The sequence below is a fragment of the Harpia harpyja genome, chromosome 16 (genome assembly GCF_026419915.1).
Source record: "Harpia harpyja isolate bHarHar1 chromosome 16, bHarHar1 primary haplotype, whole genome shotgun sequence".
NCBI lineage: Eukaryota > Metazoa > Chordata > Aves > Accipitriformes > Accipitridae > Harpia > Harpia harpyja.
This window is the reverse complement of record NC_068955.1, coordinates 33,286,960-33,309,867: the sequence shown is the minus strand read 5'-3', so window position 1 is coordinate 33,309,867 and position 22,908 is coordinate 33,286,960. Positions and strand designations below refer to the sequence as shown.

The 22,908-nt window shown below is 50.2% G+C and overlaps 2 protein-coding genes across 4 annotated transcripts in view; one reads left to right on the top strand and one right to left on the bottom strand.

Annotated features, from left to right (window-relative positions):
• Positions 1-5,581, top strand: part of RMDN3 (regulator of microtubule dynamics 3) — a 42,892-nt gene extending 37,311 nt beyond the window's left edge. For all 3 annotated transcript variants that reach the window (XM_052810723.1, XM_052810722.1, XM_052810721.1), the window contains one exon: positions 1,059-5,581. In XM_052810723.1, coding sequence (XP_052666683.1) covers positions 1,059-1,112 — 54 coding nt within the window. In that variant the 3' untranslated portion in view covers positions 1,113-5,581. The remainder of the gene's footprint in view (positions 1-1,058) is intronic.
• Positions 5,582-10,327: 4,746 nt separating this feature from the next.
• Positions 10,328-12,003, bottom strand: LOC128152744 (cytochrome P450 1B1-like). Its single transcript, XM_052811350.1, has one exon. The coding sequence runs from the start codon at positions 11,933-11,935 to the stop codon at positions 10,388-10,390; it is 1,548 nt and encodes a 515-aa protein (XP_052667310.1). The 5' UTR covers positions 11,936-12,003; the 3' UTR covers positions 10,328-10,387.
• Positions 12,004-22,908: the final 10,905 nt, after the last annotated feature.

The window sequence follows — 22,908 nt, the reverse complement described above, 5'->3', positions numbered from 1 at the left end:
ATCAGCTTTTAATATTAATCTGATGTTATTTGCACTGTCATGAAAAATGCAAGTGAAGCAATGTAAGCAAGGTCCTCTAGCTCTACAGCTTCAGCCTTAGTCTGATGGAATAAACATTCTGGGTGGAAGGCAGAATCATAGAAATACGCAGCATTTCCATGCCACTCTGTTTTTAAGGCCATCATAAGTTTTTAAGTTGCTGTAGTAAAAGTATTCTGCTGAGATTCAGACCACAAGTATGCAAGAGATCTGGGCAAACCATCTGGCAAGGAGCTGGCTTGCCTGTGCTACCACCTGCAGGGCACTGTCCAGTATTGCATAAACCACTTGGCCACCGGCTGCTGCCAAGTCTGGGGAAACCAGGGCATGGAGCAGGATTTATTCCCTTCTTGCAGAAGGAAATATCCTAACTGTGCCTGATGAGGAGCTTCCTCGCTGTATGCTGGTTGGAAGTCTCTCTAGACAGAGTTAGAATGGTATGTCTGATAAATAGAAGATGATTTTTTCCAAAAGAACAAGAAATACATGTGTTGGAGGCATAAGAGTTTAATCAGAGAAGCATTGAGATTTTCAGGAAAGATGAGGAGAGCACGACAGGCAGAAAAGTCATGAACAGTTAATTCTCTCTCCCGCTCTGAAATTAAAAGTGGGAGTTGAGGAAGGAAGCCAGTGCTTAAGTGGTTTTGTTAAGTCTTTGCAAATATTAGTTCTCATCATCAATCAAATAACTTCCATCATGTTGAGAAGGAAAAACAAAGGCATTTATCCAGACGATGAAAGTCAGTGAGGGAGCAGAGGTTTGAATTCTGCTGGTTTGGTTGTCAGTTCTTGTCTCTCAAAAGGAAACATAAGAAAAACTCTCTTTGATACTTAGAAAACTTAAATAGGCTTCAAAGACAGTAGCGTCAAGAGGGAGGTACAGGGGAGGAAAAAAAAAGCATTAGGAGGAAAATGTATACTTAAAACCTGGTATGGGGTTGGAGAAGAAAAGGGAAATTCTCTTTTTTAATTGTTTCAATTAAGCTGTATATTTATCTGTTCTCTTACTGCATTTCCAGGATGCAGAAAGCGAGAGAGAACTTGAAGAGATGCGGTCAGTCTGGGAAGAATAAATATGTAAAGGCTTATTCCACTTGATACTGCACAGACAGTAAAATTCCAGTTAAAAGGGTTTCATGATCCTGACCACTTTGATTGATTGCACTTCATGGATAAGCCACAAGAGTTTACAGGAAAAAAACACGCAGCAGTCTCATCAGCATGTCCAGGAAAAATGCTTGGTGGGATTTAATCAGATAAAATTTTGTATTATTTTCCTTCTTACAGCACTGCATCTGTTTGATTTTAAAATTCCTAAAAAATGTAAAATTCCTAAAAACAGGGGGCGGGGGTGTATAGGTAGAATTTGTGATATAAAAATATTTGTGATTATGTATATATCATAGATATATGTGACATACATACTTTGTGATATAAAAATATGGACACAAATATATACATATTTATATGTACACATACCTATTTTATGTCACAGACTCTACCTATCTAACAACCTGAACTTCAGGCCTGCTTGCTGGTGAGCTCTCTCAACTGATTCCTGAGGAAGTCTTCAGCCAAAATTTTTTTCCAATTAACCGTTTTCTCTTTTCCTTATTAATAAGTATTAATTGAATCAGTTGAAATAATAACTGATTGCATGCCTTTCATAGATGTTTAGGTGAGGTAAAATTTCAAGCCACTGTGCTCGGCGGTCAGTGTGCCGCTGATTTTTACCAGCGTGACGCACTGGAGGCAGCGGGATGTTCTCCCTGCCCTCAGCCTGGTGATTCAAATGGGCACTGACACTGTGACCTAAGAAAAGGCAATTACAAAAAAAAGACGACAAAAATGACTTAAAATGAGCGAGTTGTCAGCCCTTTCTTCCTTGCTGTGAAAAAATGGATGGCGGTGGCCAAAACATACTCTTGTTGGTCCTTCCCAACTATGTCTAAACTACCTTACTGGTTTTCCACTGGGGGGAAACCAGCACCGCTCACTATGGTGGGTTATTACCAGGGGACCAACAGATTTCCTTCACAATACAAACTTTATTATTAAGAGGTGCACTGCTTTTGTCAGAGAAGCAAGTAATAAGATTTTAAGACTTCATCCTTCACTCACACAAGATTGAAAACTTCTTACGTCCTAAACTACGCTGCTATGGTGTAGATGTAATAACTTAGTCTGAAAAGTAGTTATTTATCAGTGAAACACTGGTTACAGGAACAGGAATATTCTGTGGCAAAGGCGATGTTTCCCTGTGATGTTCTTCTACCAGTTCTTGACTCATGAGGTGACACTGAGAAGGTGAAGCTGACAACTGACATTTCCTCTGACAGCTGCTGGGTACCAAACAGAAAAAGTAAACTGTGCTGTACACGGACACAAATGGTGAAGCAAAAGCTATGTTCAAAAAATTTCCCCAAATATTTAGCAAGGCTTTCTTGATATCCCTTCAAATTTCAACTGGCAGCTAACCGGATGCTTATTTTTTAATGTTTGTTATGTCTTGCCACGTTGTATAGTGTTTGTGAAGTGTAAAGTAAAAAAGTGCAAGAGTAAAACATTTCTTAATCACCTTTTTAGTCCCTTGCACATGTGTGTTAAACTGATGGGGTTTTTACTTTGTGAAAATAACACTGAAGGGGAAATGCGTAGCAAACTCGAGCTTAAAAACGTCCCATTTTATAGATTTGGCACTTTTTAGCTCCCCCCCCCAATTAAACTCTCTAAAATTTTGGTGCTGAACTCGTCTCATGAGATCCAAGCAAGTTTATTTGCTTAAAACGCTAACAATTGATACTTATAAATGAAGAACTGCATCCTGACAGGGTACAGTTGATCCCTGTGTTTTTGCGCAGAGCTCCCCTTGCAATGAGAGGGCACTTGATCTGTAATTGTGGGACATTTTTGTACTTAATGTATGCTTTTCTTGCAGTTCTTCAGTGGAATGATGAAGCTGCCTTTTTTACTTAGTGTGAATCTGTCTTGTTTTGAGTATTTCCCAGTGGATGACCATTTTCTTCTTCTAAACATCCAATCCTTAAATAATTGCACAAGTTTTTCAGCTGTTTTCTTTTTGGTTGCTTAAGCCAAGCTGGGAAATCCTCAACAGTGATATCCGAGAGGTGATGATCAGCAACTTGATTCCTTCATGGAGGATTTGCAGGGGTTTTTTTCTGGAGAGAAATGGTAATAGCTCTCAAAACAGTCGTATAGTTAGCTGTACTTGCATTGCTTTTCCTTGCCAGCAAATCCCAGAGTGATATTAATCAGTAATGTTTGCTGTTCTGTGTGTTGCTCAAACGTTGCTGCCTTCCAAAAGTAAATGGTTTCAGTGTATGTAATAGGAAGAGTGCGAAAAGGAAATATTTACACTACAAAGAGTCCGTAGCTTTACTTACTTGCAGACTTCTTCAAGCCTTCACCTGTTGTTTAACTTGTCAAAACATAAACTGTTCAGAGGAGCATTTGGATTATGTATTTTCTGGAGATAACTTTCACTCTGTGTTTCCACAGATTTAAATTCTCCTTTGATTTTTGGGGGGTGTCTGTTTCAAAACAACAAGGGGTTGTAGGCTTGAGTTAAAAAAAGTGCCAATTTGCTGTTCCTTTCATCTGCTGCTTGGGATTCTGCGCTGGGTTAGGTTTGAGTGTTTCATCCCATTTATGTTTGTTAAGTCTTTAAGAGGGGGATGCATGAGGAAAGCATTTTGTTAATTTGTTAATTGCCAAGGGGCCGTATTGGTTGGCAGCACCTCTCCGGACAAGCAGCCGCTGTTAAAAGTCCTCGTGAAAGAGTGTTGTAAAAACACAGCTTTGGGTTACAGGCCAAACTGCCTGTTCGGAAACTGATACCAAAAATCTTGTTTTTCTTACCAATAGAAACTGAAGTTGTTTTCTTCTGGGGGGGGAGAAGGCATTTGGTGCAGTCGTGTGGGCCATACTGGGCTGTGACCAGAACCTCTGCTGTCTCTGAGTAAAAATAACCTGCTTTCCTGGAGGAAAAGGTGGTAATTAAATTATGGTAATTCTTCTCACTTGGCATTCGTTCTCAGATGATTTTACATGGATGCAACCTTTCAGCTCTCATTTATTCTATTTCAGACCTTCGGTGAATGCTTTAAGCTTTCTGTGTGTTTGATTGCCTGCTTCACTTTTTATGTTTTGGTTTGGTTTTTTTTTTTAAATCAGTTTTGGCTTAAAAGAGCAGGGTCTGGCGTTTTGCTCCCCCATATCCTTTGTGTGTGTGGTCTTGTCCCTTTCTTGGGGGATCTGAAGTCGAGAGGTCTGTTATTCTGGTTTTCATACAGGAAGGATTTCCTCCGGCGGCACAGCTCCTGCCGGGAGAGCTGGGGCGGAGGTTTGTGTCTAGCGTGTTATTTTTTCTCGTCTGCTGTATCTGCTGGAACCTAATTAATGCGTCTCTAAGATGACGATGAAAGGCAATGACAGAACTCGCAGATCCTTTCAAGTACAGATAAAAGCTGTATTTTGCCGTTTTCAGTCTGATCTCCAGGAAGTTATGACATAACGATCAAAAGAACCTTTTTCATTTTGGTTTTCCCTTTTCCTGGCTTGTTGTGAATAAGAAGAATGTGACTAATTAACATAATTTAATTCTAATAGCATAGCTTGCAGGTTGATGTGGAGATAAGGCAAGGCTGTGTAACTAAAACACTTCCCAATCAACAATGCTTGGGGTTTATTTTTTTCTTTAGCAATAAAATGTGCAGCCTCCTGTTAGGCTCTTGCTATGCCGCACGCTGGGGAGGGGAAGCCGTTCCTCCTGTTTGTGAGGGGAGGATACGTTTCAGTAGCTTTCAGACAACATGGAAATCGAGACTTTTTAAAATTTGCACATGCTTTGCAGACTAATCCCAGAGTACAATGTGAATTTCTTGAAGACGCCTGCACTGTATACATTCCAGGACCAGAAGAAATTAATTTGCCTGGTACGATTTTGGTAGAGAGACACTCTATCCTGCTCCCATCCAGATAAGTTTTCCTGGACTTATCCCAGGGTGAGAGAGAATAATTTCCTGGGGCTCCTGTTGTCTTAATTTTAAAACATACCTACCTGTGGTTAAATTATGATACTAAAGAATAACTGAAGCTATTTAGCTAATTTATCCTCACTGTGCTGTTCTGTTTGAAATAAAGTATTTATAAATAAGGAGAAGAGGATCCTGCTTAAAGTTACCCGTGTTGCTCTCTTGCTTTTTATGCCAGTACATACATAGGTGAAGAAACCCGACAGCCGGGTGGAGGTCTTCTGCGTAATATCGTTGTACTGGTACGCATGGTGGCTGTGCCAAATGCAGTAGGAAATTATGGGAAAGTAACGTACAATGTTATTGTTCATAGATCACTGTTTGTATACATAATGATGTGGGTTACACCTGTAGCAGATTTTGTATGTCAATACAAGGACTACTGCTTACGTTTTTAAAATGCACCAAAGTAATCCAGCCACACTTTGTGGCACATGATGTACTCCAAGTGAAGTTGTTTTTAAATAAAGGCGGATAATCGGTTGTGACCCAGTGTGAGTATTCTGCGTCCAACCTTCACGATCCTGAAGGCCATCTTCAGCTTCCCTGGGACAAAAACCATAAACAAGGGGCTTGCAGGCTATGTTTAGTGCTGGGTCTGGGTGGTTTAGACCGCCTGATTTTTAGCTTATTTTACTTCAAATTACTTTGCAGAGAGAGTGAGTGATAACACCAACTGTGCTTCAGTGCTCCTCAAAATCCGCTCAGTTCGGGAGTTCTAATGCAGTAGTCGTACAAAGGAATAAGGAAAGTGGGAAACAAGGTTTAGGCTCCTCATCCTCGGACAAGGGACATGGGAGTCGCCTGCAACCGTGAGCGTGGAAGAAGTCCTCTCTCAGAAGGTGGCCTGAGCACCACCAAGCATCGCTTAGACAGCTTTGTCTTTCCCTGGTGCAGAATTAGGGCTGTCTTCAGTGTGCAACGTCTCTGTGATCTCGTTCCTTTTATTTCCTTCTCAAGGTGAGATTGTAGCATCCTCTAGTGCACAGGGTCACCTTACAGAGAGTTTTGATTTGCTGAAGAAAAGGAGCCGGAGCCGTTACGAGGGGCATCCTGCCAAGGTCTGCTGATTTGGAGAGGACTCCAAAAGCAGAAAAGGGGCTTGTGCAGGATGGGACCTGTGGCACAGGCAGGTCTTTGGCTTAGCCAGAGGTGTGACACACCGAGGACACCGCGTCGGGGATGGACATATAGGTACCCTGTCATTTAGTGTAAATCTCTGACTCTTTGATCATCAGAAGTTTCCGAATGACTTTTAAAAGGGATGTTTTGCAATACTTGAGTGATAACTCAGTGATTGAGGGAGTGGTGGCTTAGAACGCAGTTGGGAAAATGGTTTTGAGCAGCTTGGACATCTGGGAGAGGAGGTCAGCATGGATCCTCTGGCTTGGGACAGGGTAGCCTGGTCAGAAAGAGGGCTTTGAAAGCAGACAAATTACGTTATGTAGTTGGTTTCCAATAAAAAGAGCATACCAGAGCTGTGACCACCTCTCCCATGTGCTGGGAAAATTCTGACTCGGAACAGGAATGTCAACATCCCTTTCTCCTAGGAATGGGACAGTCATTCCGACTCCCACCCTGGCTTATTTCTGCTAAACCCAGATTTTTTTGGTTCAATGACACTTGTAATTCCTTGGAAATTCCCTGGCAAAATCTGACCTGCACAGACTCTGCTTGGTTTGAGAGACAACCTGAAGCGGGAGGGTTACAAGCAATGGCCTTGCTGTCTTGTTTTTACAGCAATTCTTGCTGCTACATGACTAACTGCCAGGTGATGTGAAGGACCAGTCGCTGTTTTATTCGGAGTTATTTAGCATAAGTGCACCTCAAAGTCTCCTGAATATGGTAAATAAACTGTTGGGGTTTTTTTCAGCAGAAAACACTGATAGAATTAAAATTTACATAAGTTGACTTGGCTAATATTTGAGTATTGTATGCAAAGCAAACAGTAAAATTGGAGAAAAAGCAGACCTTAGGGAAATGTTTTCACTGTGAAGGGAAATCAAGGTCAAAAGGCAGTGGGGGAAGAGAGTGGGGAATAAGATTGAACAATTACTGCTTCCTATAGACCTGCCGTGCTTCTGGTTTTGCACATACAGGCAGCCACGGCAGTATCGGGCATGAAAACATGATCTCTGTAACTTCAGTAGCCAGAGATTTAGTTCTTTTCATAAAATGTATTTAATTTTTGCTTTCTCCAAAGTAGAAATCTGAGAAGGACTCAAGACCCTGAAGGCAGACGAGATAATACAGGATTGTCCCCTGTCTCTGGAGAGTCCCATATATATAACAAAAGTCAGCTTCTTACAGACTGGCCTGATGTCAGCTTGACTGCGACGTAGAAGTTAAAGACCTTTTGGATCAGGCTTTAATAATTAAGATGTTTATGAAAAGCAGAAGAGGCTCTGAGATTTGTCTAGGCTCCCTGTGCTGGGTTGCTTACATACCTGCAGTGAATTGTTTTGAAGGCAAGATTAATAATGGGCTGATTGCTTTTCTTCTTAGTAAAAGGCTTAGTTCTCCAGCCAGGTCTCTTGTGTGTCTTTTGCTTAATAATAGAGAGCACGTTCCAGCATTTCGGTGGCTCAGAAGCTGGGGTGGGAGGGGTGCAGTACCTGCCTGCGTGCAAAGACGGCTGTTGTCGCGGACGAGGAGCGGGAATGAGTTTGGACGCAGGGGACTGTGAATACAAAATGCGTTTCCTGGCATCCAGCTTCCATGTTAAAAAAAAAAAAAAAATCATATTTCCTGGCAGCAGCTCTCCTTAAACATGAGAAATGAGGTGGTCAAAGTATTGCAAAATCATTCAAGTAAGTGCTGGAAGCGGGTTCCTCCCCCGCCGGGGAAAGAGCTGCGGTCGTACGCTTTGCACGCCGCCGCCGTGACCTACGCGGCAGCATTTCGGTGCCGCAGCAAATGCGTACACCTAAATCTTCACGATCTGGGCTGGAAGAGCCCCAACTTTAAATGCCTTATGGGTCGGTAGGAACTGGAGGTGGGGAGGCAAGCCGGCCGGGGAAGCGCGGCTGGGGAAGCGGAGCGGGATGCTCCCGGGGCCGTTGAACCGTGCTGCGCGCCGGGCAGGCGGCACCACGGGCAATGCCATGGCGCGGGGCGAAGCCTGGGAGCGAGTGACGGTGGGGCTCTTCATCCAGCCCAGCACCTTTGCCTCCTCCTTGCCCTTGGTTAATGTAAAGAGTAGAGGGATGTTCAGTTTTAATGACAGAGGATGGCCTGCACGCCGTGTTCCCGTGTTAGCTGCTGGCAGGTAGAGAATAATATAAAGCCAAGGAAAAACCAAGGGATATTTATCAGCATCTGACAGTATTCCTGATGAGCATCAGCAACCTCACCTGGTTTTTTGGTGGGTGGGGGCCAAGAAGGGGGAGCAAAACACGCTCAACGTGCAGGTGGGTTTACACAGAGCCTTAGGGATCTGAATCTCGCCTTGTTTCGACTCAAACGGCTGCCGCTGCCTTCGCTTCGTGCCGGTTCCCGTGGGGTTATGGTGGGCCTGTTGCTTCTGTTGACCATGGGTGTCGTGGTCGTACCGGTGCCACCGGTAGCACTGCGGTGTGAGATGGCCTTGAGCGTGTCCCTGTGCTCTGAGATGGCTTAAAGAGAAGGGCTGAGGCCCCGGGGCTGTTCCCATGTTCATTCTCTGGTTTAGTCTACCCATAAAATAAGGTTGAAGAAATAACCAGCCTGCGGTCCCGGGCGGGAAGGCTGGCCACCGGGCAAGGACCGTGGGAGCGTGCGGTGTCGGCGTCTCCAGCGCGTGCTGCTGTCGGGCAGAGGGTCTCCGGCTGGACCACAAAAGCTGGAGACGACCATCGGTGGCAAAACTCCGAGCAGGCAGGATATGATGCCGAGATAACTACTGGTTTCCGTCTTAGGACATCTCAAGGGATGTTTTCACAGACGCGTGTCTAACGAGGAGGAGAAAACTTGCACTTGCTTTCAAACCTTGGTACCACAGAGCTGTTGCTGACCACTGACTTGTTCACGCTCAGCGATTTTAATGGCCCACGGAGGCAGCCGTGGCATACCCAGGGGACACCGCGGTGGCACTGGGACCCCACCAGTCCTGATGCTCACGACCAGGACTTCATTTCTGTGCTATACTTCAGGGGACTTTCAAATCCTACTCGTACTATTCATGTTCTGGGTAAGGATTTATGTCATGCATTTGCACCATTAGTAACACATGAAGAGCTGGCGAGTGGGTATTAAAGTATGCTGTAGCAGAAAACATTACTAACAGTGTTTCAATGGGGGAAATGAAAATGAAGTCAAGAGGTGAAAGGCAGCTGCGACCAGAACAACTGACTCTAAGTTGTTATGGGAAATCCCAGCGTGATTTTTAGGACCAGAGTTTTCCTGATGAGAGCGAACACCAGCACAGGCAGGTGGAAAATTATTTCTGCCACCTTCCCCCTCCAAAAGACATAAATCCAGCCTTACCCATTGGTAAAGCCTCTGAAGGAGATAAATTGCCTGTTGGTAAATTATTGTCATTAGGAGGGGATTTGTGCCATCCTCTGAAGCTCCTTGGGGTGGCCACAGGCTGGTGGCACTGAGATAAGCACGGTTTTAGCTTGTGTGGCTGTTTCTGTCCTACCTTTTGGGGGCAAGGGGGTGAGAAAGCCCCCCCCCCCCCGCCAAAACCTTGCCAAACCTCCTTTCACACCCAAACCGGAGCAGGGAGACTTGCTCACAGCTTTGAACTGATGGGGCCATCCTCCCACTCCCCAGCAGCTGGTCCTTAAACTCTTCCTAAGCTCCATCAATACGACACACACCACACACCCCCCCGCCCTGCCTAGCCTCCCTGAGCTCCCGCGTGGCTTTCCTTGATGTTGGGAGTTGCACCCCCCCCTCCCCACAAACATCCTCCTCCAGCTTTCTGGTGAAGCAAATTACTCCTTGCTGCACCCTGGGGCGAAGCGGGGGTCCGGTCCTTGCAGGGAGGTCCCTGTGGGGAGGTGGGTTTGGACCTGTTTGGGGGTGGGAAGGCTCAGGGGGGTGCAGGATGGGGGCTCAGATGTGAACGATGCTTCCAGCCACCACCCTCCCGGAGAAAAGGAGCGGAGCCAGGTCCTGTGTCAAAGGCGTTTATTGCTGCGGAGACTCGCTGCCCTTCGCCCTGCAAACAGGGACGGGGATGCGCTGCGGCGAGATCCACCTGCGGGCAAGGCAGGATCCGTCCCCCCCCACCCGCCCCGGCCCTGCCAGCTCCAAACCAAGGTGGGGTGCAGCACAGGTGGGACCCACCAGCCACCCGCGGCAGACGCTCAGGACTGGATGAGCACGGGCTGCCTCTGCCGCACGGTGACAGTGAAGGGCCGCGGCTTCAGCGCCAGCCCGTGGATGCAGTCCATGGTGAGGTCCTCCGCCGGGTTGGCGTGGAAGGAGCACTGGTGGAGGAGGATGGCAGTGAAGAGGAAGAGCTGAAGCTTGGAGAGCTGGTCGCCGATGCAGCGCCGCTGGCCGGCTGAGAAGATCATGACGCTGCCGGCGCGGTCGCGGTCCAGGCGCTGCTGCGCGTCCAAGAAGCGCGCGGGGTCGAAGCGTTGCGGGTCGGGCCACTTGCCGCAGTCGTGGTTGACGGACCACTGGTTGATGAAGACCACGGTGCCCTTGGGGATGTGGAAGCCCTCAAGCTCCACGTCATCCGTGGTAGCGTGCGGGATGGTGATGGGCACGAAGCTGGTGTAGCGCAGCGTCTCGTAGATGAAGGCCTCCAGGAGGGGCAGGTGGGGCCGATCCTCGGCCGTGGGCAACCGGGAGCGTCCCACCACCCGGTCCAGCTCGGCCTGGAGGTCCCGCTGGAGCCGCGGGTGCTTCAGCAGCAGCAGGAGGACCCAGGAGAGCGCCGTGGACGTGGTGTCCTGTCCCGCGCCAAAGATGTCGGTCATGGCGCCCTCCACGTCCTCGGGTCCCAGCCCCTCGGGGGGCCTCTCGCTGCGCTCGACGGCAGCGATCATGACGTCGCTGACGTCGCGGAGGGCGCGCGGGTCGAAGGTCTGGCGGTGCTGCGCCACCTTGGCGCGCACGAAGCCGTGCAGCTCCCGGTTGAGGGCTTGGAAGTCGCGGAAGACGCGGCGCACGGGGTTGGGGAAGCGCAGGAGCCAGGGCAGCACGTCCACCACGCTGCCCGCCCCCACCGTCTGCCCGAAGCGGTCGTTACGGCTCAGCAGCGCCGCGAACTCGCCGTCGGCGTGGCCGTAGCGGCGGCCGAAGCAGAGGGCGCAGAGGACGTTGGCGTTGGCCACCACCAGGAGCGGGGAGGGCTCGAAGTAGGCGCCGCCCCGGCTGCGCCGCAGGAAGAGCCGGACGAGGTCCCCCGCCTCGGCCGCCACGTGCCGCTCCACCTCGGCCGCCGTCGAGCGGGCGCGCAGGGCGGCGTGGGCCAGGCGCCGGCGAGCCCTCCAACGGGGCGAGCAGGACCCGAAAGCCACGCTACGCCCTCCGGACACCAGCTCGAAGGACGGGAAATCCGGCCGACCGGCGAAACGGCCGCCCGAGCCCACCAACGCCCGCCGGATGACCGCCTCGCCGTTGAGCACCACCGCCCGCCGGCGCCCCAGCCGCAGCTGGAAGACGGCCCCGTACCGCCGCTCCAGCCGCCCGAAAGCCAAGTGGGGCAGGCGGCCCAGCTGCAGCGCGTTGCCCACCAAGGGCCAAGCGAAGGGGCCCGGGGGGCTCCTCTTGCCCGAAGACCCCCCCCGGCCCCCGGCTCGCCGGCGGGCCCCGGCCAGCAGCAGCAGGAGGAGGAGGAGGAGGAAGGCACCGAGCGCCGGCGCCGCGGCCGCCCCGTCGGGGCTCCCCGCCGCGCTCATGGCCGCGGCCGCTCTGCCCGGGGGCCGCCGCTCGGAGCCGCTTTATAGCCGCCTCCGAAGGGGCGGGGGGGGGGAGGACGAGCCTCTCCCCTCCCCCGGAGCGGCCCCGGCCGCCCCCAGCTCCGGAGGGGGACGGGCAGAGCCCGCCCGGTGCTGGGGAGGGGGGGATGCGGACCCCGACGGGGCGCACGCAGCCGGGCAGAGCCGCGGTGATGGGGGGGGGGGGAGAAAAACGGAGGGGGGGTGGGTGGAAAAGCGGGGTGCGCCGGGGGTCTCTGCCCGGCTGCGAGCTCCGCTGTGGAAACGTGGAGAGGTAATCGGCAACCAAAATGTATCGGGAAGCGGGGAATGTGTATAATGCCCTATTCCACCCCCCCCGCAAAAAAAAAAAATAATAGGGCTGCCGCCCTCCCCAAACCCACCAGGGCAATAATAGGGCGGGGGATGCTCCGTGTCCCCTCTCCCCACCAAGCGCTTTCCCCTCTTTTCCCTTTCCCCACGCAGTGCTGCAGAGGGCCCCTCGGCGCTTGCGGTTTTTGAGAGCCTGGCCCCATGCTGCGGCTTTTCGGTGGAATTTGGGCTCCGGGCGGGTTTTTGTGAATCTGACGCTGGATGTTGACCGATCCTGACCGGCCCTTGGTCCTGAGCGTTGCCGCGTCCTGAGCATCGCCTGGGCCTGCGCATCAGAGGTGAGGCTGCGGGTACCGGCCGGGACGGGGTGCGGGGACGCGCGGGCACATTTCAGGTTTGCTGCGTTACTGGCTGGCCCCAAATTTCCCGGTCCCCTTTTCTCCTGCCTGTGAAGCGGTCACCCCTGCATGCGACTGTCAAACAGCTGGATAGAAATGCCTGAGAAGTGATAAAGAGGGTTATTTTCATTAGGAGAAGTGGCATTTTTCTCACGCATCCCCCTTCACACACGCTGCTCAGTGATGTCCCCCGGGATGCCGAAGAAGAAGGTCCCACCGAGACAATCGGGAACAAACACGGTGCTGCGGGGATTTCTGCGCTCGCTGTCACACCGGGGATGTGTCACCTTCCTGCCGAGGCTCTGCCGCCGCCTCCCACCTCCAGAAGCTGCTCCGGCTTCGGCTGGGCTGTCTGCGGGTGGGGAGCCGCGGTCCCTGGCAGAGCCCCCCATCGCACCCGCTCAGGGCTTGTAGGATGGAGCGAAGCTGGGTGCTGGCGATGCCCCTGAAAGAAAGACTGGATTTCTTCTAAAAAAAAGGGATGGTGGTATCGGTGGGAACAAAAAAAAAAGAGAGAGCAGAGTGTATGCGGTCTGGTAAAACAGCCATAGCATTTACGTGGTCGTCTGGGGGTCCTCCAGACTTGCTGCTCCCCACCTCAGTTAGTTAGAGTGAGTGTGGCTGACGAGCAGCTTTCCCAGGTTTGATGCCAACAGGGATTCCCGGTGGGTGCCGTCGCTGTCGCCATCCCCGTGCCGCAGGTCCTGCAATGGGCGAACACCGGGGATCACACGTGGTTTAGCTGGAGCGTGGCCATGGAGGTGTAACTCATTCTCACGTGCTCGTGTTCCTGGAGGAGCCGTGAGCCGAACCCCACGCCCCTGCAGTGTCCGGAGATGGACGGAGAATCAAAAAGTGTGCCGGTCCACGGCGAGCGAAGCCAGCGGGCAAAGCCTAGGTCTTCTCGTGAGAGGAGCCTTTAGATAGTTATTGCAGCATCAGGATTACGCAGCAGTGCGTTTGTTGTTCCAGGAGGGATTTTGTACTTGCCGCATTTTCCTGTGAAAATTGGGATTTCTGTAGTTTGCATGAGATCTCAGTGCTGGGGAACGGACATTTTCCTGGCGGATCCCAAGGGAGCGGCAACGCGAAATCAAATCTTAGGCACCTGCAAGCTAAAGTGCATCAGTGTAGGGGCGAAGTGTACGGCCGAGCATCCCAAGCGACCGCACCGGCAGGGAGACGGCACGGTCCGCAGCATCCCAAGTGCCAGTGCTGGAGTGAGGAGAGGAGTGTGTCCCCTCCTTCCCTCCGGCAGCTTTTCTACAGCCTCGAGATTTATGGCTCAGCCGTGGAGCTCACGTACGGTTTTACCTGTTGTAACGCTACAGCCATTGTCACGCCTGTTATCAATCAAGTCTCATTTTTCAGGAATTAAACGTCACATCACGTAAGGTTTCTGCTGGACTGGGGAAGCCAGCACCAACTGCAAGGGAAAAACCATCCCAGGGAAAAACCAGCATTTATTTCCTCATATTTATAGGTGTGCAAAACAATGATGCTTGGTTGGATTAAGCTGCAATTTTTGGGTTCCTATAAGATGAAACTTTGTTTTCCAGCATACAACATTGCATGAGGTTAGCCTGTAATTCCCGATGGCATTTCCTTCCATTTAAAACACTGAGGTCAGTAACTTTTGCGATCTGCCTGGTGCATGTGTGTGCTGGCTTTGGGGAGGTTTCTCGGCAGCTCTGGCTGGATGCTCTGGGGAAGGTCGAGGGCTCCTGGTGCTGCAAAGGCTTCGCTTCAAAAGTACGTTGGTCACAGCAAAGTAGCAAATCCTATTTGCTTGGGTGCAGGAAAATTAATTCTGCATGAATAATGTGAAATGGGAAATTTTCTCAGCCATTTCCCACGCTGGTCACCCCAAAAACTAGTGTCTTGGGATCGTTCGTTGCTCCCCCCGGCTCTTCGGCATTGTCTCCAGCCAACAGGTTCCTAAAGCAGCGTGTGCGGGTGAGCAGCCGTGCCGGGCTCAGGGGGGCCGGGGCAGCCCCGAAGGCTCCCCTCGCTGCCGAGCGGGGAAATGGAGCCGTGGTTTTCACACCTATATCTGTGGTGCTGGGCCAGAGACAGAAAATAAAAATAATAAAAGCAATAATAAAATAATAACAAAAACAACGACGACGATGATGATGATGATAATAATAAACAACTTGTATAGAGTGCTACCGTAACCATTTTCAGACTAACAACTTCGCTGCTGCAGTGATCATTGCAGCCCATGCCATCTCTCCCCAAACAGCCTTTTTTCAGGGCAATTCAGCAAGTTTGGGGTTTTTTTTTTTAAGTTCTGCTTTTTTTTGCTTTATTTTCCTAAAAGCTCCCGAGAGGAAGAACAGTTGGTCCCATGGTCCAAACGCTGGTGCTGGGCCAGGGCACGTGCGAGCGGCAAAGGAGGTTTTTGCTGCTGGGGGGGGTCTGGAGGGGAGCGGCACGGCTGGGTACCGTCCTGGCGAAGATGCCGGGCAGGCGGCGGGATGCTGGCAGCGACGGCATCGGGGTGTTCACGTCTCTGGGGGGTTCCAGCCGACGTGCGGGGGCTCAGCCTCCGCGGCCGGGGCTGAACTGGGATCTGCCCTTCGAGTCCCGTCCTCGCCTCGGGGGTCTTCACCTGCATCCCGGACCAGGCGGGGATGGAGCATCACTGGGCAAGTAGAGAAGAAAATTAAGGGGGGGGGGGGGGGGGAAATTCCACACCATGGGAAAATGGGGAATGGCTGCTTGATGCAACTGCGGTGGTTTTGGCTCCTTAGTCCTCTGTTTTGGGTTATTCTTCTTTTTTTGGGGTGGGCAGAGGAAGGCGAGGAAGCAGATGGGAATTTCCAGCGCCGGGAGGCTGAGAGACAGCAGCAGAAAAGCTTTTCCCAGCAGGATTCCCAGGCTGCATTAAAACAGTTTAAAATGTCAGCTAAATCAATCCAGGTTGAAAACTTTGGGGTTTGGTGAGTGTCTAGTCTTTACAACATCAGAAATGTATAATCAGGCTATGGAAATTAAGGTGTCGATTATTAATTAAGCTATTAATAATTAAGCTATTTGAAAAGGAAAAACCAGTCTCTCCCGCAGAGGTGGTTTCTTTTCCCTGTTTGGGGTTCAGGGGGTGGAGAGCGGCTCCCGTTCGGCCCCCCCCCCCAGCCCGGGACATATGTTAGGCTGCGCAGGGTTAAATTGAAATGCTGTCCTGGGGAGGGGAGGGAGGGCAAGGGGATTTGGGGGCTCTTGTAGGGCTCTTCCAGCTTTGTGTCTCCCATTTCATTTGGAAAACTTTTAGTTTGTTACATATTTATGTGTTTTTATATATATATATATATATATAAAAATGTAGTTTTAATGTCTTTAGAGAGATAGCGAAATCATTGGGCAGATGTGCAACAGGTAGTCTGAAAATGGTTGTGGGATAACTCCATACAACTAAATATATATGGATTTGGGTTTTTTCGTCTCTGGCCCAGCACTGCAGATATTGGTTTGAAAACCACTGCTCCATTTCCCTGCTCGGCAGTGAGGGGAACCTGTGGGGCTGCCCCGGCCTCGCTACCCACAGCCTGCTCACCTGCACAACTATTTATGTATAAATGTATAAATATATAATCACATAAATATTTAAATACAGAAATATATAAATACAGAAATGTATACATAAATATAAATATACAGATACATAAATATATAAACATATAAATATAAATTTAAAAAAATCTGAGCATGCTGGAGGAATTTTGATGTGGGGAGGCAGGCAGAAATATTGCTGAGTGCTGCTGCTTCCCTGGGGCAGGGGGACCAACCTGTTGTGCTGTTTGCTGGGGAATATTCCTCTTTTCGGTGCGGTCCAGGCGAGCCGGAGTTGCTGTTGCGGCAGCGAAAGCCTCAGGTTTGGGTCTGGCAGAATTGAGCAGAGGCGGGGGGGGGGACAAGGTGGCAGCAAATCCTGCAATTAGTCCTTAAAACTTCTTGCTCTGAAATGAAGAAGTGAAACACATCTCCGATGCAGGTGTTTTTTAAATCCCAACCCTGAGCGGGTGTAGGAAATCTGTAGGGAGAATGGGAGGAAACTCTCAGCTCCAGCAAAGCTGACCCTGAGGAGGAAAATGGGGACCCCAAAAAAAAGATGGACATGGAATCAGAGTGCTTTTCACTTGGAATGGCCCGTGGGGTGACAAACAAGAGACTAAGGATAATAATTTCATTAATTATTAATATGAGACTACAGATAATAATAATAAACCTCCAATAATCTTGATTTTTTCAATGGTTTTATTTTATTTTAGACTTTATATTTTTTATATTTTATTTTATTTTATTTTATATTTTATTTTATTGACTTAATTTTTTTTAATTTGTTTTTTTACTTTTTTTTTTTTTAGGTTAAAATTATCAATGGACATGAGAGATGATGCATTTTTTCCAAAGGGATGCAAATAATAAACTCAGCCCAAGTAACCAAGAGTCCCATATCACTCGAAATATAATTGAAATCTTTATTCCAGCATAGTCAGTGAATTCTTTTTAAGACGACCAAAAATGTAAGTAAAAGTGACGTTTTTTTGGCAGGACTTGTCACCGATATTGCCAAAAGCCTCGGGGCAACGTGCCATCCCGGCAGCCCATGGGCAGTGCTGCAAGTGAGGGTTCCGGGAGACAAAACTTGGGCTCCTGCTGCTTGAAAATCTTATTTGCAGGGAAAAAAACCCGGGGATTGGGCATATGCTGAAGGGCTGAAGCCCGGGGGAGGTGTTAAATACGATGGCTTCGAGCACCCTGCCGCGGGGGGAGGCTGTGGGAGGCTGCGCTGGTATCAGCCCCGGCCCAAAAAAAAAAAAAAAAGCTATTGGGGTGGAGGGCCCTTTGCTCAACTGCTGGCCCAAAAGGTGACTCTTATGTGGTCCGGGGGTGTCCGAGGTGTCTGCTGGGGGGTGGCGAGGGCTGGGCTCGGCCCCGTCTCCCACGGGGGTACCAGGGGGGGTACGTGGGCTCTAGGGTTGGGGTTTGGACACCTCTTCTGGTGTCTGGGGTGGCTGGAGCTGGTCAATTCCTAAAAAAAATGTGTTATTGCTGTTAATCGCAGCTGACGTCTGTGCCGGGAGGACCGCCGAGCGCAGACCTGGCCGGGAGCTCGGGCTCAAACCTGAAATCGCTGGGACGTTGCTCCCTCTTGTTCGGCCATCCCAGGGGGTTTTCTCCAAAGTTAGTTTGGGTTTTCCCCCCCCCCCCCCTAAATTTCCTTGGAAAAGTTCCTGGGAAAGGGTTCGGTCCGAAATCATGCTGCTTCTTGGACCCAGGCATCGCCCAGCTCCCAAATATTTCGTGTCCTTCCCTGCCTGAAGGTGTCCAGAAGAAACCAGGAGCAGAACTGAGCCCCGGCGGAGCGCAGCCCTCCTCTCCTCTCCTCTCCTCTCCTCTCCTCTCCTCTCCTCTCCTCTCCTCTCCTCTCCTCTCCTCTCCTCTCCTCTCCTCTCCTCTCCTCTCCTCTCCTCTCCTCTCCTCTCCTCTCCTCTCCTCTCCTCTCCTCTCCTCTCCTCTCCTCTCCTCTCCTCTCCTCTCCCGGAGCTCTTGGAGGACAAAGCTCTCACACACGGCCAGCCCCCGCCGCCAGCGGGGTGTCATTTGGGGGCTTAAAGCTGCTGTCGCAATTAAGGTACCACCGCTCGGTTACGCGGCACGGGGACGCATTGGGATTTCCAGCACGTCCTGTCATCTCCCCCCGGGACACATGTTGGACAACGGTGCTGCTTTCTGGTCGCAAAGCCAACCGCTCCGAAATGTTTCCTTGTCCAGGGGAGGAAGGGACGTCTCACATCGCCGCAGGCTGTATCACCGTGGTTTTGGGGATGGCGTGCTCCCTCCTGGGCAATTTCCACCTCGGCTAGCTCTGCACCTCCTCTTTAAGGTGCATTTCAACTACGCTGGCCACTTATAGACTATATTGCTTCCCCCCCACCCCTCTTTTGCTAATTGAGGGTTCTCCTTAAGGAGAAAGAAGAAATGTTCTCCCTTTCGGCATTGTCAATGAGATATTAATCCCACTTTCACATCCACTGTCTAGAGATGCAATTTAGCTGCTTAACCTGGACCAGAGCCCAACCCGTAAGTCCTCGATGCTGGTGAGCTGAATCCCACCGCCGACCTCAGCGTTAGACACACCTGCACGGTTTTTCCATTAATTTAATAACTCAGTCGTGGACTTTCTGGTGTCGTCCCCAAGTTAAGGGGATGCTGAAGGGGACCTTGTGCTGTTGCTTTTGCAGCAGCAAAACCCAGTCCCTTCCCGCAATGCCCTGCCTGCAAATGAATGCATCAGTACTTTCATAAACATCATTTTCATAAGCACAGAAAACAGGCGCTGCCTGATGTATGAAAAGCTGGAGTCGAGACCGGCTGAGGTCAGACTTTGCAGATTCCCTCTGCCAGCAGTGAGCTTTGGATCAAAGACAAGATAAATAGGAAAACGAATATAGGAGACAGTTAGGAAATCAATCAAAGAAAAAAAACAAACCCCAAACACCAAACCGAACCGAGTCCCTTGGGCTGATGGCCACCTACGAACTCTGACCAGAAAAGTGAATGCACACGAATTAAATGCCTAAAAAAAATACAGTGTCAGATGGGAGGAGAGGGTTTCTTCTTTAAATTAAAAACATATTTGGAAAAATAAATCTTTTGTAACATCTCATTTCCTCTCCTTGATTGGCTTACATGTTATCTGGTCTGATTTTAAACTGCTCCGGAGGGGATTTTTCATCCCGCATGGTTATAAAGAGCCCACCAGTGTCTGAGCACAACATAAAATAATAGGAAAAATTCACCTGATTTGGCAGGCGGAGCCTCTCCTCGGCGTCACCATGGGATCTGGGATTGCAGAGGAGCCCAGGCTGGTTTTCGGGGGGTCCCAGGGCACAGCCCCTCGCCGGGTGCATCCAGCTGCTTCCTCAAGTACACTTTAACTGGGATTATTTTTTTCGGGGTGGGGGGAACCAAAAACAGAAGAATTGTCTTTAACCACTTTTTGGGGGAGGTCTCCTCTCGCCCCTCCTCACCAAACTCCTGCTGGTCTAATTTTTGCCTTCCCTGGGTTATACGGATGCTAGAACTTTCTCTTTCGGCGGTCCTCCCCACTAAACGCTGCAGCAGCTGGGGAATACACGCCTCTCCTCCATGGCCGTGCTTTCTTTAGCCATTTTCAAATTTATTTCAAGATAAATGGCACATTGCTTGATAGTAGTCATCTTGCTAAGGGGGTTCAAAACCACAAGCCTTAGGCTCCATTCGCCGTTCTGCTTCCCCAGCATAAATCCCTGCAATGAATTCTGCTTGGATTTACTAACCCAACGAGGGTAGAAATGTTGCTCTCCTTATGGTAAATCTTAATGACAGTAATCACTTCAGAAATAATTAAACCTACACATAAGGGAGCTGGGAAAGCAGCCAGTGAAGATGGGAGCAAAGCCTTGAGCAAATGGATGTTCAACCCCTGCCCAGAGGTGTTGGGAAATTATTTGCTTTGAATAACCAAATCTATTAATATTTGGGTTTGAGTGAGTGGCAAGTCCCTCGCGTGCTTTTGCGGGTGACCTGGAGAAGACACCGGAGGGGGAAGAGAGTCCCGATTTGGGCTCTCCTGGGAGGCCGGCAGAGATGCAGCTCTCGCCAGCGCTTCCCTCCGGTTAATTCGGCTGAAGATCAGGTGAGATTTGCCCAAAGGGGACGCAGGTTGGTGGCTCTGGGGATGTAAGGAAGGTTGTAAAGAGGAAAACACGGTCAGCGTCACTCTGAGCTGTTTAATGGGGGGGTCGAGGGAAGCTCACGGCCACATCCCTCGCGGTCACACCGGCTGCTACCTCCACGGGGATTTTAATTTAATGTCCCCAAGGAGGGGAGATGATAGCTGTACACCACTAAGGAGGGGGATTAGCTACAAAACACAGCAGCAAAATGTGTCTGCCCATCCTCCTGTGGCTGGCTGAGACAGTAAGAGCTCGTTACTGCCAATGCTTTATTAGCTGAAGCATCAGAGGGCTGTAGGAAGGATGCAAAGCTCCAGCCTGGCGGTTTTCCTTGTGGTATGGAATTTCTTCGGGAGTCGCAGGGCCAATCCCTTAAAATCTCAGGTGTTTTGGAACTAAATTGCCTGCTCGGTTGCATTGCGATTGCCATAAAGCCAAAGGCTGGGTACTTTTCTTGCCCAAACCCTGCCTGACGGAGGACACGGGGCACTGCGGGATGGCTGACCCTCTATTTCTGCCTCCTCTTTCCCAGTTTCAGAGCTGTAACCGAGAAAGGCAGCTGACGGTTTTGCAGTTAAGGCGTTCCCACGCTGCCCTGAAGAGGTGGGTTACAGCCCTGCCTGCGGTGGGTTTGGGGAAAGCTCCCGAAGCCAGGTGCTTGGTTTAACCTCTGAGAGCTCATGCGAGGTCCTGCCCCAGTTGAGGGGACGTGGTTGGCCTCCACCGGCTTTGCCAACAGCCCCGGAGGAGCTGCAGCAGCAGAAGGGGGGGCCAAGCCCTGTTCCTGTAGTGCCTGGAGTCTCTGGTGTTGATTTTTTTGGGTTTTTGTTTTTGGGGTTTTTTTTCCTCCCCTCCTCTCTTCCCCCTCTCCCACTGCATCCAGCTCTGTCACCCAGCCAGGATCCCAACTGCACTCTGTAACTGGGTGGATAACATTCCCCAAGTCCTCCAGCCCCATCTTGTACAGATTTTCTGCTCCAACAGCAGCACAAAATATTTAAGGAGCCCAGAGCACCGATGGCTCAGGTAGGGTCGAAGGATCTTCTTGAGCTCGTGCAAGGCACGGAGGGCATTCACAGTTGCAGCGAGGACCTGCTCCTCCACGGTTATTGCACCCTGATGGTTGAACCAGGCTGAGCTTTAGCCCCCCTTTAAAACTGGGCTTCTGCAACCTGTAAATCCATAGATCAACAATCCTGGTTCGAGCTGAGGTCCTGATAGCTGGCCTAAATTAATATCTGATTCAACACAGCCCGTCTGTGCTATAAACTCGGTCTCCCTGCTCTCATGGGAAAGGCAGCGGAGGGAGGGAAGCTGATGCCAAGGTGCTGCATCCCTCTGGGAGGCTGCTGCCGGCTGAGGTTTACCAGAAGGAGCACTTGGATGTTAAAAGGCCAACATGCTATTTCCAGGCAGCTTGGGTTCACGCAAAGTTGGAGCAGCAAGGAATGAAAGCCGTCTGCTACCCTCTCGCTGGACTCAAGCCACTTTGGCCTGACACATCCATTAAAAAAGCAATGTGGGATGTTTCTCCCCCACTGAAGGCAAGGGCAGGCCCTTTCGCTATTCCCGAGACAGCCAAAATTTCATCCAACGTGGATATACATATATAATGCAGAAGTTGTGGATATGGCAGATGAGTGTCACACAGGAACCCGGGGCAGCATCCTCACCTTATTTTAAGCCCCAGCCTTCTTTACCGAGATGCCCCTGAGACATCTTTACCCTGGCCCTGTTGCCTCTGTAAGTGCTTTGCCCACATTGAGGGTATTTTTGGTTCAGTTCTTCCTTCTCCTGCTTCTGGAGGTTTATTTCTACAGCTCTCGCACGGTGCCGGCTGCTGTTGTGTAAAGTCTGAGCGGTGCCTCAAATCTGGCAGAGGATTGTGCTGGGGACCTGCAGGTTTGCTTAGAGCTTCTTGGAGGTGTCTTCTGGAGCCCCTGGAGGTCTTCTCGATGTTGTCTCGACTCTCAATGAGCTCAGTCCTTGGGAGGCTTCGTCAGCTGCTGCCAGTGCGAGCAGCAGGCTTCGAGTTGTTGAGAGCAAGTGAGGGAAGAGCTGTGATGGGCACTGGCTTGCAGAAGACGAGCTCGTGAGGGCATCAGGTACGGGCTAAGTAAAGGGCAGTCGTTTTTCATGCAGCAGATAATTATACTGTGGAGGTCATGACTCTATTCAAATCTATTCCAACTCAACCTGAATAGCTGTAAGTGACCTTGTAGCCCAGCTAGATGCTACGACGTTGCCTGCACTGCATTCAGAGCTGCCTAGGGCTTTAAGTTGGTGGGGTTAGGCCGTTACCTAACCAATTACGACACCATTATACATGGTTTCACGAAAAACTGGGGTGGAGAACATCACATTTTCAAAGAGCAACTGGCCAGCAGCACAGTTGGCTGGAAGATGGGGAGACCTGGATTACAGAGGTGCTGGAAAAGCTCCTGCGGGGAGGGAGGTCACTTGGGATCTGTCCTGCTCAAGAACCGGAGCAAAGGGAGAT